The sequence below is a fragment of the Leptopilina heterotoma genome, unplaced genomic scaffold (assembly GCF_015476425.1).
Source record: "Leptopilina heterotoma isolate Lh14 unplaced genomic scaffold, ASM1547642v1 Lhet_187, whole genome shotgun sequence".
Lineage (NCBI taxonomy): Eukaryota > Metazoa > Arthropoda > Insecta > Hymenoptera > Figitidae > Leptopilina > Leptopilina heterotoma.
Window position 1 is genome coordinate 908,822 of NW_025110906.1, and position 17,846 is coordinate 926,667.

At 21.7% G+C, this 17,846-nt stretch overlaps 2 protein-coding genes across 7 annotated transcripts in view; one reads left to right on the forward strand and one right to left on the reverse strand.

The window, feature by feature from the left end:
- Positions 1–6,803, forward strand: part of LOC122500480 (A-agglutinin anchorage subunit-like) — a 29,003-nt gene extending 22,200 nt beyond the window's left edge. For both annotated transcript variants that reach the window (XM_043609422.1, XM_043609423.1), the window contains exon 9: positions 6,631–6,803. In XM_043609422.1, coding sequence (XP_043465357.1) covers positions 6,631–6,770 — 140 coding nt within the window. In that variant the 3' untranslated portion in view covers positions 6,771–6,803. The remainder of the gene's footprint in view (positions 1–6,630) is intronic.
- A 2,661-nt stretch (positions 6,804–9,464) lies between these two features.
- The window catches only part of LOC122500493 (serine proteinase stubble-like), a 136,235-nt gene continuing 127,853 nt past the window's right edge, over positions 9,465–17,846 (reverse strand). For 2 of the 5 annotated variants that reach the window (XM_043609450.1, XM_043609452.1), the window contains exons 7-9: positions 13,060–13,357; positions 11,920–12,045; positions 11,099–11,394 (exon numbers count right to left, since the gene is read on the reverse strand). In XM_043609450.1, coding sequence (XP_043465385.1) covers positions 11,236–11,394; positions 11,920–12,045; positions 13,060–13,357 — 583 coding nt within the window. In that variant the 3' untranslated portion in view covers positions 11,099–11,235. Of the gene's footprint in view, positions 10,499–11,098; positions 11,395–11,919; positions 12,046–13,059; positions 13,358–17,846 lie in introns of those variants that run through there. The other 3 variants (XM_043609448.1, XM_043609449.1, XR_006301484.1) reach the window with 2 other exon arrangements.

Below are 17,846 nucleotides of genomic sequence, written 5' to 3' on the forward strand. Positions count from 1 at the left end.
AAGATTTTATTTTCTGACCATTGAAAAGGTCAGAAATTTTTTTTCTCTCAAAAAATTATTAATTATTATAAAAATAATTTTATGAAAGATTTTAATAATTTTCTTGATTTTTTGAAAATAAAGTTAAAAATGAATCAGTTTAGGCACGTGGTCTGAATGCACGGCTGACCATTACTGACTTTAACTACTGACCACGTTGCTATTGTTGAGTTGGGTCACCAAAATAAAGCTCACGTACCGTCTCTCATTTTTTTCCCCCCATCGTACTTATTGTTATTATAGAAAATATTTCAAAGTGTTAAGGAGCATCACTTTTTAAATTTACTGTCAAATATATGTAAAAGTCTCTTCTTCTTTGACTTTTTCCGGATAATGAATCCAAGACCCACTACTCTAGAAACATTGATTTGCTCCGTTAAAAGACACGGCCTAGAAAAATTACTGTTTTTTTTCTCCTAAAAGATTTCCTTCTCAATAAACTCCGACTTTCTTTAATTTAATTAATTTTATTTTCTTCGTTAAATTACAATAGAAATTAAGATTAAAAAAAAATAAAAGAAAAGAAAATTTTATTTTTTATTAATTTTTTTTAATTTTATTTTTTAATATATTTTTTAAAAATAAATATTAAAAATTGACAACAAAAATAAAAATTATTTCTTTATTGTTTTGAAACATTTATAAAACAATTTTTTAGTCTCACCAGAATTTAAAATTGATACTTACAAATAGTCAACTAAACAGAAAGTAAAATAACAATAGAACAAATAAAAATAAGATAAATGGAAAAAAAGAGAATAAAAAATAGGAAAATAAATAAAATAACTAAAAATAAAATAAATTAAAGGAAAATAAATAAAAATAGAATAAATAAAAAAGGGTTAATTAAAAAAAAGTAATAAAAGGAAATTAAAAGAAAATAAATGAAAATAAATGAAAGAAAAATAAATAAAAATAAAATAAAAATAAAGGTACTAAAAATAAACGAATTAAATATAGAAATAGAATGAATAGAAATAAAATAAATAATAAATGCAATGTGATTAAGATTCATTAAGAGTTATAATATATTCAAAAAATAAAAAAATAATAAAAAAGAAGCAGTAAATAATTAACAAAAATTTCGAAAAAAAATGTCCAATAATTAATTAAAGTTTAATTATACAATTTAGATATTTAGATTTCCTTCACGTAAATTCGAAATGGTATAATTGACGACAAAGTAGTCGAAGGTATTATTTACAATCGGGGAAATTTCTCAGTATTGTGATAAACTTTGTTGAATTTAATAGCTGATATCCTGTATGAGTCAACTGAAGAAATAAAGAGATGGAGACCTTGCGCTAAAGACCGTTTTCAAAGTAAAATAGGAATTTTTCACTCATTAAGCTGAAACTATCAATTCCATCTTTTTTTATTGTTTCTAAATACTTTTGTCTCTCTGTCTCTTTTTCTCTGTATGTGTCTTCTTTTCAAATCCATCTGCCTTCATTTCAACAACTTCTTTGCGCATTGTTTCAATAACTAAAAAAAAAAGAAAAAAGAAAGAAGAAAATGTAATTTTCCTCTCTAGAGCATATCTTACTAATTGTATATAGTTACATTATTTTTCTATAGACTTTCAGTAATATACTCGAGTTGGAGATTTGTGAAAATGTTTCGAAATTTAGTTCAGTAAAAATTTGAAAATATGAAAAAAATATTGAAGAAATATAAAACAATATTTTTAAAATATAAAAAAAATGTTTACAATATTACCGAAAGAGTTTTTAATAGTTTTTGTGAAACTTTGGTACCATATGTAGTTACGTCTTTGGTACCAAAATTTACTAGTAGATTTAATTAAAAATCTGGTACCAGCAATTAAGTGATACCAGTCATGTTAAGAACTTTGGTAAATTTAATTTTCAATTTGGTATCAGTTATTAATTGGTACCAGTCATGTTAAAAACTATGGTAGATTTAATTTTAACTCTGGTACCAGCAATTACATGGTACCAGTCATGTAAATATCTTTGGTACCACCTGTATTAATATAATTGGTACCAAATATTACTGGTAGGTTTCATTATATATCTGGTACCAGCAGTTGAGTGGTACCAGTCATGTTAAGAACTTTGGTAAATTTAATTTTAAATTTGGTACCAGTCATGTTAAAAACTATAGTAGATTTAATTTTAACTCTGGTACCAGCAATTAGGTGGTACCAGTTGTGTAAATATCTTTGGTACCATCTGTATTAATATATTTGGAACCAAAAAATTACTGGTAGATTTAATTTTATATCTGGTACCAGTTATTAAACGGTACCAGTCGTGTTAAAAACTTTGCTAGATTTAATTTTAAATCTGGTACCAATAAATAAGTGGTACTATTTATGTTACAAACTTTGGTACCATATGTAGTTACATCATTGGTATCAAATTTTACTAGTAGATTAAATTAAAAATCTGGTACCAGCAATTAAGTGGTACCAGTCATGTTAAGAACTTTGGTAAATTTAATTTTAAATTTGGTACCAGTTATTAATTGGTAACAATCATGTTAAAAACTATGGTAGATTTAATTTTAACTCTGGTACCAGCAATTACGTGGTACCAGTTAAGTAACTATTTTTGGTACCATCTGTATTAATATATTTGGTACCAAAAAAATTACTGGTAGATTTCATTTTATATCTGGAACCAGCAATTAAGTGATACCAGTCAAATAAATATTTGGTACCAAGGACATTTATCTTTGGTACCAAATAATAGATTTATTAATCACGTAGCAGAGATTAAGTGGTACCACTAACGTTAAGTACTCTGGTAGATTTAATTTAAAATCTGGTACCAGTCGAGTTAAAAACTTTGCTAGATTTAATTTTACATCTGGTACCAATAAATAAGTGGTACCAGTTATGTAAACATCTTTGGTACCAAATTTTTTTGTTCTTTTTCTATTTTTATTCTTTTTAATTTTAATTGGCATTCAATGAAATTAGATCATCGAAGAAAATAAAAGATTTTTTACTTTTTTCTATTAAAGTCTTTTATTAAAACTTATAAATTTAGTATCAATTTGTTTTAGTTTTTCTCATTTCATTTTTTTTGTTATTATCTTCAAATAAAAATACATATTTATTTAACAATTATTGTTAATAGTAGTCTTCATTCAATAATTATTCTTATTAGAAGTATTCTTCCAATAACTATTTCTATTAACAGCCGTTTTTTAATAAACATTTTTTAGTTTCAAAAGAATTTTATTTGGTTCATAAATATTTTGATTGGTTCAAATAAATTTTTTCTGGTACAAAAAAATTGTATTTAGTTCAAAAAAAAATTTATTTTGTTCAAAAAATTTTATTTGGCACAAAAAAGTAATTTAGTAAACTCTGTCATAAATATTTATTATTTAATCAAAGTAGGTGTATTTATTTTTAATAATTATTTTTAATGATAATAATAATAATTCTATTCGGAAAATAAAAGCAATGGTTATTACTGTAATAATATGCTCCATTTAATCTGACTTTATTCCCTATTTTTATTGAATTAAACGAAGCAATTTCCACTGTATCTGTGTTATAACTATTTTATGGATGTAAATAATGCTTATCTCATCGTTTTAATAAAATTTTTCTGTACGTGTGTGTTTGCGTGTGAATATTGAAAGCTCAAAGGATCAAGTTTAATGAACTCTTCAAATAATAATAAAAAAAAAACAGGCAACAAAAAAATGATAAAAATTTAAGTGATATTATACGGTGATCGCAAAAACGTAGAGCAACTAACCCAATGGGAAATTTACAACTGGCGTAGTACTGCGCCAGCACTGGCAGCACTGGCGGCAAGGCTGAGAGCCAGCACTGGCATGGCACTGGGATGATAACGCCGTCTGGCGCTGCCGAAGTACTGTCTGTCAGTGCTGCCAGACAGCGCTGGCGCAGCACTGGACCAGTGCTGGCTGAGAATATTGCCGCAATAAATGCCGTATTGTTATTAATTAGTAGTAAATTAATAATTATAAATAATTTAACAACAAAATGGTAAATAATATTAATAAATAGTTATTATTCATAAAATATATCTCTTCTTAAAGAAATTGTATTAAAGATGGAGACTAACAATGGATATAGTAAATGAAGTAGAAAAAAATTGTTTATAACATTTAAAAATTAAATAATAAACAATTACAGTAAGTGTGCATTAGATTTTCATATTTTAGTACCTAACGATTGGAATCTAGAAATATCGCAAACCTATGAAAATAAACAAAATTGCTGACGAGGGGAATCGAACCTACGACCTACGGACTAACAGACTAACGCTCTAACCACTATGCTAACGACACATGTGTACAGTAAAGTATTAACATCTCAGTATCATTCAAACATACAATTATTGAGTCAAAGATGAGAAAAAAATAGGGATACGTTAGAAATAATAAATTGAAATAAAATAAATTAAACTAAATTTTTAATAATTAAATTAAATTACTTTACTTATAGCATTTAACATTTTACGTAATTCTTAAATTACGTGGTAATTTTTTAATAATTTTTTATTCATAGTAAGAAGTATAATAGTATTTTAATAGGAACCAAATTATTATTGAGATTAAAGTTTAAATTTTGTTTATAATTTTAATTTGTTTAAATAATTTATTATTTACAAAATTAGACAATTGTGTTAAATTGTTATTATTAAATTTAATAAGAATAAAAAATAAACAACCAAAAAGTAAAATATTAATTTTTTGAATAAATTTATATTTATAAACATTCATAAACTTTTTTTATAATTTTGTTCAAGTTTATGTCAAAAAAGCAATGTTGGCAAAGAGCGTTGTGAACAATTTTTCTATACTCAGCCAGTACTTGCCGCCGTGGCTTGTCCAAGCTTTGGCGAAACAAAAATTCTGTACTGCGCCAGCACTAATTGTCGAGGCTCGGCTAGACTACGCCGAACAATCGTCTGAGTACTAAGCCAGTGGTGAACATCGGCACTACACTGGCATTTCCCATTGGGAAGAAGTCCTTTATTATATTCCCATAAAATCCTCTCTACTCAATTTCATCAAAATTTTCTAATACAAAAAGAAAACGATTTATATAGACTTTAATATTTATCCAATACTCTATTCGTTTCAAATGAACGAAAATTTTAAGAAAATCAAGACATTTTAAAATTATACTGCAATTTAATTTTTGAATTTTAATTTTCGAAATAATTGTTCTTAACAAAAATATTCATTAAATAAATCTTTTTCATAATTATAGTATATTTTTAATAATTATTGTTAATGAAAATATTTTTTTAAATAAATATTTTTAATAAAAGTATTAAAATAATAAATAACTATTTTTAATGAAAGTGTTAAAATTATTAATTTTGATAAAAGTATTTGGTTAATAACCGGTTAATATAGTCATTTGATAATTACTAATAATATTATATAATAATTGCGATTATTAATTAAACGAATATAACTAAATAAAAATTATTTATTTTATTTTTTACCTAATATATTTAGTGTCTATTATTCAATTAATTAATTATTTCATTATTACCCATTTAGTAATTTGTTTATTTATTATTTTTTTCTTATAAATTTAATTCAATAATTTCACGGAGAAAAATGAGTTTGCTATTATATGGATAGCGAATTTTTAGCTATTACAGCTAATAATTAGCTGTTTTAGCAAAAATTTTTAGCTATTTTAGCTAATTATTAGCTGCATTAGCTAACAATAATTGCTATCCATATAATAGCAATTAAGGTTAGCTAAGGTAGCTAAAAATTAGCTGAAATAGCTAACTATTTTTCTCCGTGTTGAAATTTATCAATATTGATTCAATAATTTAGTAATAAAAATAAGAAAATAATTTTAAAAAATCGAAAATGAAAATGTGCAGAAATATATAACAGACTTTATAATTAATTAATTAACAATATTATTGAAAAATTTAAATATAAAATATTGAAGTATTGAAATATAAAATATTGAAATATTGAAATAATAAAAATGATTAATAATTTACGAAATAATTAATAACTTTGAAATTCTTATGAAAACTTCGAAATTTAATACACTCTATTTATCATTTGCATTCATAGGTCGAAAACAGGAAGAAGAAAAAAAACTGAAAATCTCTAGAAAGCAGAGAAAGCTCTTTAGACAATGATTTCGAAACAGTTATACTTATTAACAACTCTAACAAGCTGAAATAGTTCGTTTTAAACTAAATCAATAATCAGACAAGTTTTCTCAAGACGAAAAACTGTAAAGTCGTATAGCCTTATTCCTTCTCTCTCTCTCTCTCTTCTCTCCGTCCCAAGTTCAATTGCACACTTAATGTAGATTTAGATACAAGTATATCAGTAATAAGAAATCATGTAATAACAGTAATCATGTTATTCTTCCACAGTAACTACGCTAATGATAGCATAAGAGTATACTTTAAAATGTATTTACTGTTTGCTAAAGTGAGCTTCCAATGCAATCATTAATGTTTTCTTTTTTTGTGCATTTTTTCTTATTCTTCTTCTTCATTTTTTTTTTTTTTTTTTTTTTTTTTTTTGTTTTTTGCAGTATTTCATAATAACGGATCTATAATAATTGATACTTTCGACTTGTCATAGGAAATGGCCTCCTGGAAAGGGCTGGTCCTGTATCCTTTGTTGCTGAACATCCGTTTCTTTACTTTATCATCGATACTGAAACTACAGCTACACTAATTGCTGGTCGCATTGATGATCCTCTCAACTCAAGGATATTATAGTTTAAACTGATGTCAATATATTTTATTCAAAAATTATGGAAAGAAAAAATTTTTCTGCAAATATTTATTTTATGTCTTTGATTGATTGATTGATATTATTATTCTAATATGATTGTTTTCTGTTTTCTTTTCTTTTTGTTTCAATTTATTTTTTTTATTTTAAAAATTTAGTTTAGAAATTTGTATTAAAAAATCAAAAGGAAATTTTAAAAAAGGGTATTTACAACAAAAGAAAACAAACAAGTTTTTTTAGACGAAACATTTTGAAAATAATTTTTCAAAACACTTTTCATTTAAAATTGTTGTTATGTACATCAAAAAACAATTTTAAAAGAAAAGTGTTTTGGAAAAAATGCCACTTCATAGAAAAAGAATATTTCTATCTCTTGTACTTCACCAAACAAACAAATTGATAATTAGATGAACATTTCGAATATAAATAAAAATTATTTTTAAAATACAATCAAAAATTATATTCTTAGTATAATTATTTAATTTTTTTTTCTTATTTTATTTCATTTTTTAATATTGAAAATCTTATTTAGAAGTTTTTTTGTATAAAGAGAAATATCACAAAAAGGATATTTACAATTAAAAAAAAACGAACAAGCTTGTTTAAACAAAACGATAAATATAAATTACTCTGAAAAATGTAATTTTATAGAAGAAGTATATTTATCCTTAAAATAGGTCACTAAATAAATAAATAAATAAATAATTAAACGAACGTTTCGAATGTTAAATCTACTTTACGACTTTTTTTTATATAAAAAGAAATTTTAACAAAAGGATATTTGCAATAAAAAAACAAATGAACGAAGAAGTTTGTTTAAACAAAATAATAAATAATAAATAAATATAAACAAATTAGGTAAACTAAAAAATGTAATTTTATATAGAAAAAGTATATTTATCATTTATACTTTATTACATATAAACAACGAACGTTTCAAATATAATTAAAAATATATTTTTAGTAAAACTATCAATAATTGATTGTTTTTCTTTTTCTGATAATGAAAATGTAGTTTACGAGTTTGTTTACAAAAAAGAAATTTCATAAAAGGAACATTTACAACAACAAAAAAAGAAACAAACAAACGAACAAGTTTCTTTAAATAAAACAATAAATAATAAATAAATATAAACAAATTATACTAAAAAAACAAACAAACAAACGAACAAGTTTCTTTAAATAAAACAGTAAATAATAATTTATTTATTATTTACTGTTTTATTTTTTGATATAAACAAATTACCCTCAAAAATGTAATTTTTTAGAAAAAGCATATTTATTTTTTATACTTTATTAAATAAACAAATAAATAATTAAACGAACATTTCAAATATACTTGAAAATTATAATTTTCAAATTTAATCAGAAATTATATTTCATAAAAATATTTTTAAAAATGATCTTTTTAGTATAATTTTTATAGAATAATATATTTGAAATTAAAATTTAAAAGTGTCCATTTTCTGCTACTTTAAAAACTTTTATGAACTAATGATTAAAAATTCTTTTTAAAAGAATTTAATAATATTTAAGATAGAGAAGAAATGTTTATACCAAGTTGTAAGATTTTATAGAAAAAGTTTTTTATTTTATTTAAAAATTATTTACTTTAAAAAAATTCTGTTAAATCTGAAAGGATTCAAATTTGACAAAATACATCTTCGTTGAAAAAATTTACAATTACAAAAGGGTAATTTAAAAAAAATCCTTTAGTAATAGGAAAAATTATCATAAAAATAATTAAATTTTTACATATTTTTCTTACCTCGTAGAAAAATATTTTTTTTGTCAAAAAAGTCGATAAAAGAAAATGAAAAGTAATAAATTTGTATATTTATTTCACAATAGTTATAAATAATAGGGCTATTATCTATAAACAGTAATATATATAGGTATTTATAATTATCTTTATAATTATATTTATAATATTTATAATATTTATAAGTATATTCATATAAAATTAAGAGTTTCTATATTTTAACTGCACACATACATTAAATCGTGCTCTGTACAAAATTCGTGTAAATAAAAAAAAAATAGCGTCAAAAAAGATTAATCATAAAATCGCAAAAAAAAATTACGAAACAATTCTGGCTTCGGAGATTCGATGAGATGTGAGAAATTGAAAAAATTATCCACAACATGTCTCAGGGCAAGAGTTTAGCATTTACAAAAAGATAAGGAAACTTTACTGAACAGTATCAAGAATTTTAAATTCCCTGCTAAAATAATTAAAACATTTAATTTCAATTAATTATAATTAATAACCATTTATTATTATGTAATTTTGTAATTGTGTAATAATAATTAATTTTTAATACTTTCAATTGATTATAATTAATTGCAATTAATTCCAATTAATTATAATTGATTCTAATTAATTGCAATTAATTCCAATTAATTATAATTAATTCTAATTAATTGCAATTGATTAAAATTAATTACATAGTTTAGAACTTGCCGAAAGAAATTAATGAAGAAAGGAAGAAAAAAATATAAAAAAAACAGAAGAAAATCGTAAAAAGTAAAGAAAAAATTTAAATAACTAAAAATATTTAAAAATATCACAAAATAAAAAGTATTTTAATGCAAAATGATAAAAATTAAATAACAAAACAAAAAAGCAAGAAAAGAAATGAAGAGAAAACAAATAATAAATAAATAAATATGACAAGAAATATAGAGAGATTTGTTGTAAAAAAATGCAAGTTTTCTTCGAATGTAAGAATAAAAAATTTGTCTTTTCTTTCCCATGAAAGATGTAATCAGAAATTTAAAATTCTAATTCTGTACATTTGAAGGAGATTTTTTTTTAATATGTAAGTCACAAGAGGGGACTTTCTTATTTCATTTCACCTATAAATAGTAAACGCTATGCGAATATATTATTTATTTATCGTATATGCGTATTTATATATAAATACATTTTCTGCGCCTCGAATTAAATACGTCTTGGCACAGATCAATTAGTTTCGTGACTTTTATTGCAAATTTTCTTCTTTTCTTGTCGCCTTTTATAACGGTCAAAATTATTTTTGATATATTTTTTCCAAACGATTTACGCCAATTTTTCTTTATTGATTTTTTTTCTTCATTTTCGTAATAATAAATTGAAAATAATAAATAATAATAACAAATAATAAATTAACCTCACGGTAGCTTTTGCCACTGACAATTTTCATTTATTTGGTTTTAATTTTTTTAATTATTCATTTACTTTCATTATTATTCTCCTTAAATTTGAATTAGTAAAAATGTTCATAAATTCAAATTTAGTTATTATTTTTATTATTATTATTAATAATAATATAATAATAAAGTTAATAATTTAATATGACAAAAAAAGAAATATGAAAATTTGCAAAAATGCGCAGTCACGAAAATAGTACACAGTCTTGGTGCACAATTTTATTCATAAATGATCGAAACACTTGAAGTGTTTTTATAATTATTTTTAAAAAAAAAGTAAAGCTACTATATTACAATGATTTATCAGCGTCATGCGAAAAAAAGACGTCTCGTTAATGATCTCAAACGTTCATTCAAATATTCGATCATTTTTCGCATCAATATTATTATTGAGCAATGCGATATTGATCTCAAAACTAAAGCGAATCAAAAAAAAAAAAAATATCGGTATTATTCTAATATCGTTTATGGATAATGAAAAATAATCGACAATATATTTTTTCATCAGTCGTGTCATTGGTTCCTGCAAAAAAAAAATCTTCTCAATCAAGTTCGATAAACTATCAATTATCATTCCTTGTAAAATTTCAATCGTTTTTAATTAAATTTCTCGAAAAAATAATTACAAACGAGAATTTTCTTTTTCAAAAATGAAAAATTCTTTTTAAATCCAACAAATTTATTCAATAATTTTTTTTATTATTCATTAAAATTGTTGGATAAAAATTAATTACTTTCTCTTGAATGAAATATTAATTAATTTATCACACGAACGAAAAATAATTTTTCTCGGTTGAAAAATTAATTTCTTTCGGATTAAGAATTAATTATTAATTAATTTAATTCGGTTGATAAATTAATTAATTTGTCACAAACAAAAAATTAATTATTTAATTAATCAAAATAAAAATTAATTTCTCTCAAAAATTAATTAATTTAATATTAATTCGTAATAAAAATTAAATAACATAAATTCGATAGAAAAATTAATTAATTTGTCTCGGTTGAAACATTAATTAATCTACCTCAGGATAAAAAATTAATTTATTATCTTGGTTAAAAAATTAATTATTCTATTGCAAATTAAAAAAATTGTTTTCCATAAAAAATTGAAATTAATTTTATTTTTAATCAAAGGAAATTAATAGTGAAAATTTGAAAAATTAATTACTAAGGAAAATATTATTTACATGATGTTGAGAAGTGAAAGACTTCAGAACAAAAAGAAAAATGATGATTTGAAGATCTCCACGAAAGTGATCAGCCAACATTGGCAATGATCCAAGGAACGAATTTCGAGATTCTTGTACAAACACCAGGTAAATTGGCTTCTGCGCATCCAATTCCCCAGGAAATAATGCCAGCGAGGAAGTAGCGACCATCTTTTCCGCGAACTTGCAGAGGACCTCCAGAATCACCCTGAAAAATTGTAATTAATTTCTATTAAAATTTTAGAAAAAATTTTAATTTCTAATAAAATTTCTTTCAAAATTAAAAAAAAAAATTAAGAATTAAGAAAGTTAAGAACTTTAATATAATTCCCCGAGCAAACTATTTTTCTATTATTGCAGTGGAAAGAGTACAATAATTAATAATACTTATTAAAAAAATTATTGCTTTCGGGAAAAAAATTAACAGAATTGTGTGATCATAAATTTACTTTAATATTTTTCAACATGAATATTTAACAGGGAGAAATTTAAAAATTTCTAAATAGAAATTGCAGAAAAATATTTTTCTGATTTATAAAAAAATATTTTCTTTCAATTTCTATAATGTTCTTCAAATATTCAGAGGTGAAATTTTTTCGAAATTTACAAATACTTAACTATGAAAGAATTAAAAAAAATTAACATTTAATAATAGAATTATGTCAAAAATTAAATAAACTTTTATCGTTTTTAAATTTCTTTTCTTTGAAAAAAATGTAATTTTATAACTTACTTGACACGAATCTTGACCTCCTGATTCGTATCCGGCACAGAGAAAAATTTCCGGTATGAATTCGTGTCTTCCCGCTTTAAGGAACATTGATTTACATCTGTCGTTACTCACAATTGGAACGGACACCTGAAAAATGAAAAAATAAATGAAAACATTTAATTACAGTTAATTGATTTTAATTTTAATTATAGTTAATTCCATAGCTAATGAAAGTATTTAATTCTATAGGTAACTAATTAAATTATTTCACGAATTCTTTATTCCGTGAATAAGAAAAATTTGTAATTTAACAATCAATTCAATTAGTAGTTTAACAATCAATTAAAATTTAGTTTATCAACAAAAAATTATATTAAACATTTGACAATATTAATTTAATTCGAAACTCGACAATTCATTAAGTATTAATTTTAAAATTCACCAAATAATTAAATTCAAAATCTAGGAATTATTATTTAAATTAGAAATTTAACAATTAATTGAAACAATCAATTTACCATTTGATAAAATTAATGACTTTGCATTTAATTAAAATTCAAAATTCAACAGTCAATTAAATTCAAAATTTAGCAGTTAGTTAAATTAATCAATTTACTATTTGATAAAATTAATAATTTATCGATTAATTAAATTCAAAATTTAACAATTAATTAAACTAATTATTTTACCATTTGATAAAATTAATAATGTAGCGATTAATTAAATTCAACAGTCAACTAAATTCAAAATTCAACAGTCAATTGAATTTAAAATTTAACAATTAATTAAACTAATTAATTTACCATTTTTGATAAAATTAATAATGTAGCGATTAATTAAATTCAACAGTCAACTAAATTCAAAATTCAACAGTCAATTAAATTGAAAATTTAACAATTAATTAAACTAATCAATTTATTATTTGCTATAATTAATTAATTGATATTATAATAAATTTTGCAATTAATTAAATTTAAAATTAAACATTCAATTAAATTAAAAATTGAACAATTAATTAAATTCTCATTATAAATTACTAATTCCATGCAATATTCAGCTATTAAGTGAAAAAGCAACAAATTTCCGTCTTTGTGTATAAAATAACATTAAATGTGGAAAATAACAATTAGCATTTAAAATTGTCTCCTAAATATGATTTACCTCTTGTAACACTGAGGGCAAAGTTCCACCTTCACTGAGTCTTCCCCATCCAGTGACAGTGGCATTTTCTCCAATAAGTAATTCATCGGCAGCAGGTAAACAAATTGGAGAAATATGTGCGACAAACGTTAATGGAGTCTCGAGTCTCACCAATGCAAGATCATATTCAAATGTGAAGAAATTATATTTCGGATGAACGACTTTTTTACTTATACTTCGTTCAACATAAGGAAGTCGCTCCTGGACTGATGAAAAATCATATTCTCCCACTCGAATTCGAATTTGAGATATCAGCAAACTGAAAAAAAATTTTAAACAATGTTTTATAAATATTTAAGTTTATTATTAATTTTAATAATTAATTTGCTATTAAATTAATTTATTATTAGTTAACTGCAATTAGAAAAAAATGTTTGCTTTTACGTTTTTTCCGTTAAAAATTAATTTTTCTTTGATTGAAAGAAATTTTCTTTGACCGTAAAAAAAAAATTTCCTTGCCTCAAAAAAGTTTGACTCAAAACTTTCTTTGATTCCAAAACATGTTATTTCTTTTCAAACCAATTTTTTTTTAATTAAAGAATTATTTCTTCGATCCTATATCAGTGATAAAACTTCTTTGATTTAGAGAGAACATTTTTTGTATTCTAAGGAAATTTCTTTAATTCAAATAAATTTCTTTTACTCAAAAACAATTTATTTATTGCAAAGAAATTAAATATATTATCAAATTAATATTAATATTAATATTAATATTAATATTAATATTAATATTAAATATATTATCAAATAAATTCCTTTTACTCAAAAACAATTTATTTATTGCAAAGAAATTTTCCTGTTTAAATTAAAATTAATTATTTTTTTGACCCTATATCAATAATAATAAAACTTCTTTGATTTAAAGAGAAATTTTTTTGGTTTTAAAGGAAATTTGTTTGAATTATAGAAATTTCCTATGAAACAAAAACCGTTTTTTTGTTTTGAAAAAAAAAATAATTTTGAATACAAGAAAACGAGTCTAAGAATTAAATTGATTTCTTAAATTAATAGAAACTTTTTTCTAATTTTCATGTCAATAGATAATTAACAATAATGTTTACTAACATTAATTTTTATATAAAATTTTTTAAAAATATTTTGAGAGTAATTGAATTATTTTTAGAGAATTTTAAATTCTTGTTGAAATTGAATTTTATGGAAATTTTTGAAAATATAATTAAATTCTCTCGTGTAATTTTATTTCAATAGGAATAAAAATTATTTAATTCCTGCAAAGAATTTTACTATATTTAAAAAATAATTGAATTATTTAGAAGAATTTATTACAATTTTAGTATAAGTAATTGAATTCTTTCGTGAAATTTTATTAAAATTTTTGAAAATATGAACAGTAATAATTAATTTTGTACTTAATAAGTGAATTTTTTAAATTTTGGTTATGAAATTATTTAAAAAATTTATATTTGAAAATAAAAAATTTTGGTATTTGCATAACAATAATAAATTGAATATCACGTTCTGCGCGCTAGCGCTCGTAACATTTGCTAAAATAAAATAAAATAAAATTTCTTATGAAGTATTTTCTTAAAATAAATTAAAAAACAGAAAAATGCTCAATATTCTTTATTAAATATTTTCAAAGTATCTATTTCTAGAAAAACTTAATAAAAATGGGTGCATTTACGGAATCACGTGAAATTGTTTAAATATTTAAAAAAAATAAAATTTTGTATAAAAATTGTGATTATAAAATAGAAATTATGCAAATTTTTTTACTAAAAAAATGGGTTTGGTAAAAAATTTAATTATTTATTTTGCACAAAGTGAGAAAAATGAAGATAAAAAGAGAAGAGACTGGAAACATATAAAGACATTGGTACCAGAAAATAAAGATGTTGAAGAAGAATAAAAAATATTATGAAGAAAAAAATTGAGAAAGAAGAAAAAAAGAGTCAGGAAAAAAGCTATCGAACAAAAAATAAATTACAAGATAAGAGAAATAAAAAACTGTACAAGGAAGAAAAAAGTACTGATTATTAAGATTATGATAGTTAATTTTTTTTAATTTTATGATTAATTAAAAATTTTTTATTTAATATTTATTATAATATTATTATATATAAATTAAATACTAATTTACTTCAATAATTTTTGTTTTTATTATTTTTATTATTATAAATATTCCACAAATATTCAAAAAAGTGTGAAAAGACTTAAAAAAAATTTAATTTGATAAAATAATTATCCTACCATGAAAAAAAGAAAAAAAAACAGATTTGAATAACTGTAAACATTTTAAACTAACTCCATTGACATGTATTTGAAAAAAAACAATAATTTTCCCCCCTAAAAGATCGCAAAGAGATTAAGCAAACTAGCAGAAAAAAAATGTCATTACGAGTGAAAAATACAAGGATAATGGAATTATTAGGAAGATCTTCAAGTCCACCTTGGCGAGAAAAAGTTACAGTTGAGAGAAGCAGAAAATGAAGGATGCGTCTTTTAAGAAGCATTAACGGACGATAATGTAATGAAGGAAGTAAATACTCTGCGAAAAGAAAATTGAGAAAAAATGACGGCGGGAAAAAAAAAAATAGGACAGAAACAAGTAAACGATGAGAAATAACGAAGATATTAAAAATGTCATTAAATAAATCCACTCTCAAGGAAGACTGTATGTATAGAAATAAAAGAAGGAAAAAAAAGGAGGAGGTGGAAAATAAATATAAAAGGAGGAAAATATATCTATATAGTACACCAGAAAGTAGCAATCTAGAATTTTTTTTTTAATTTCCTTTTTTTACATTATTTTTTCTTTTTTCTCCTTTTTGCTCACTTTTCTCTCCTTTTATCTCATTTTATCTCCTTTTATCTTCTTTTATCCTCCTTTATCCTCTTATATCTCCTTTTCTTCCCTTTTTTCCCCCTTTTTCAATCCATCGCTTCTCAGGATCATTTGATTGACTATACAGAAATATGGCCTCTTCAGGTTTAATAACGATGCACGAGAAATTACAGTGGATATTATTTACAACTATTTATTAATTATCTCAACACTGATCACTATATATTTAATTAAGAGTTTCGAGTAAAGAGGAAAATAAATTTTAAACACTAATTTTAGTGTCAGTTTAAAGAGGGAAATGTTAATTTTAATAAATAATAATTATATTATATAATAATAATAATAATAGATGATTGATGTTATTATCATTTAAATTTAACAGTATTTTTTTCTCCTGTAATTATTTAAAACAAAATTCCAAAATGCAATTATAATAGATCGTAAATTTTCCTACAATTATATAATTAGACAAATCTAATTGAGAAAAAAAATTATTGTCAATTTCCATCAGTTATTTTTTAAATTCTAAACTTCCTACGATTATTGAAATTATTCTCGTAATTAAAATTCCAGTGAAGGAAATGATTTTAAAATTTGTTATCAAGAGGGAATATTTTTAATCTTTTGTAGCAATATTTAATTAATATTTAATCAATATTTAATTATTAAGTTAATTAAATTAAGTTAATTGAATTATTTAACTTGAACTAAATTTGTAACTTCAGATCAACAATTTTCATTATTAATCAATTTTAAATAATAATAATTAATTATTAATATTAATTAATTAATATAAAATATTAATTAATTATTATTAATAATATTAATTCTTTAATTGCAAAATTATTCCAAAACATCAACAGTTTTATATAAAATAAGTATTTAATGATTATTATTTTTCCTTTTTCCATAAGAATTAAGTTTTTTAAAATTTAAAAAAATTTTTTAAATAAGAATATAAAAATATCTTTATTTTTTTGATTAAAAAGTATGAAAGATTCAAATTTTCAAAGATTTTAATTTAAAACCTTTTTCAAAATTCAATTATTTCTAAAAATTCATAATATACCTAATGCTTTTAATATTCAATTATTATCTATAATTTTAAATACAAAATTATTTAAATACAAAAATAAATAATTTATTGAATAATTGAATGTTTCTTAAAATTTAATTGAAATTGAAATTTAAATTTAATTTTAAACAAATGTTTAAACAGTAATTGAATTCTTGTGACGGATTTTAAGACAATTTTTAAGAATAATTTTGAATTTCTTTTTTTAAAAACATTTTTTAAGGAATTTGATTAAAATTGTATAAAAAATAATTGAAATTCTGTGATGAGTTTCATTATTTATAAAAATAATTCAATTTACAAAAAAAATTTTATTCTTTATGAAAATAATTAAATGTTTGCGTAGAATTTTATAAAATTATTTTTTAAATAATTTAATTATTTTGAAAACTTTTATGAAAAAAGTTTCAAACAAATGACTTTTTTCAAAAAAATTATGCAAATTTTATTCTTAATAATTGAATTCATGTGAAATTTTCATTATTTTAGAAAATAATTAAATATTCATGTAGAATGAAAGAAAAATTTTTGAAATTAATTGAAATCCTGTAATGAATATTATTAGAAGTTTTAAAAATAATTGAATATTTTTATAACAATATTCATAACAAGAATTCAATTATTTTTAGAACTTTTAATAAAATTCATTGTAGGACTTCAATTATTTTCAAAAATTGTTCTTTTATTCTACACGAATATTTAATTATTTTCTAAAATAATAATTGAATTAATGTGAAAAATTTATTGACAAATTCTAAAACGTTTGATTTTTTCGAAAAAATTTATGCAAATAATTGAATTCTTGTGGAATTTTTATTTTTTTTTTGAAAAATAATTGAATTTTAGTGTAGAATTTTATCTAAATTT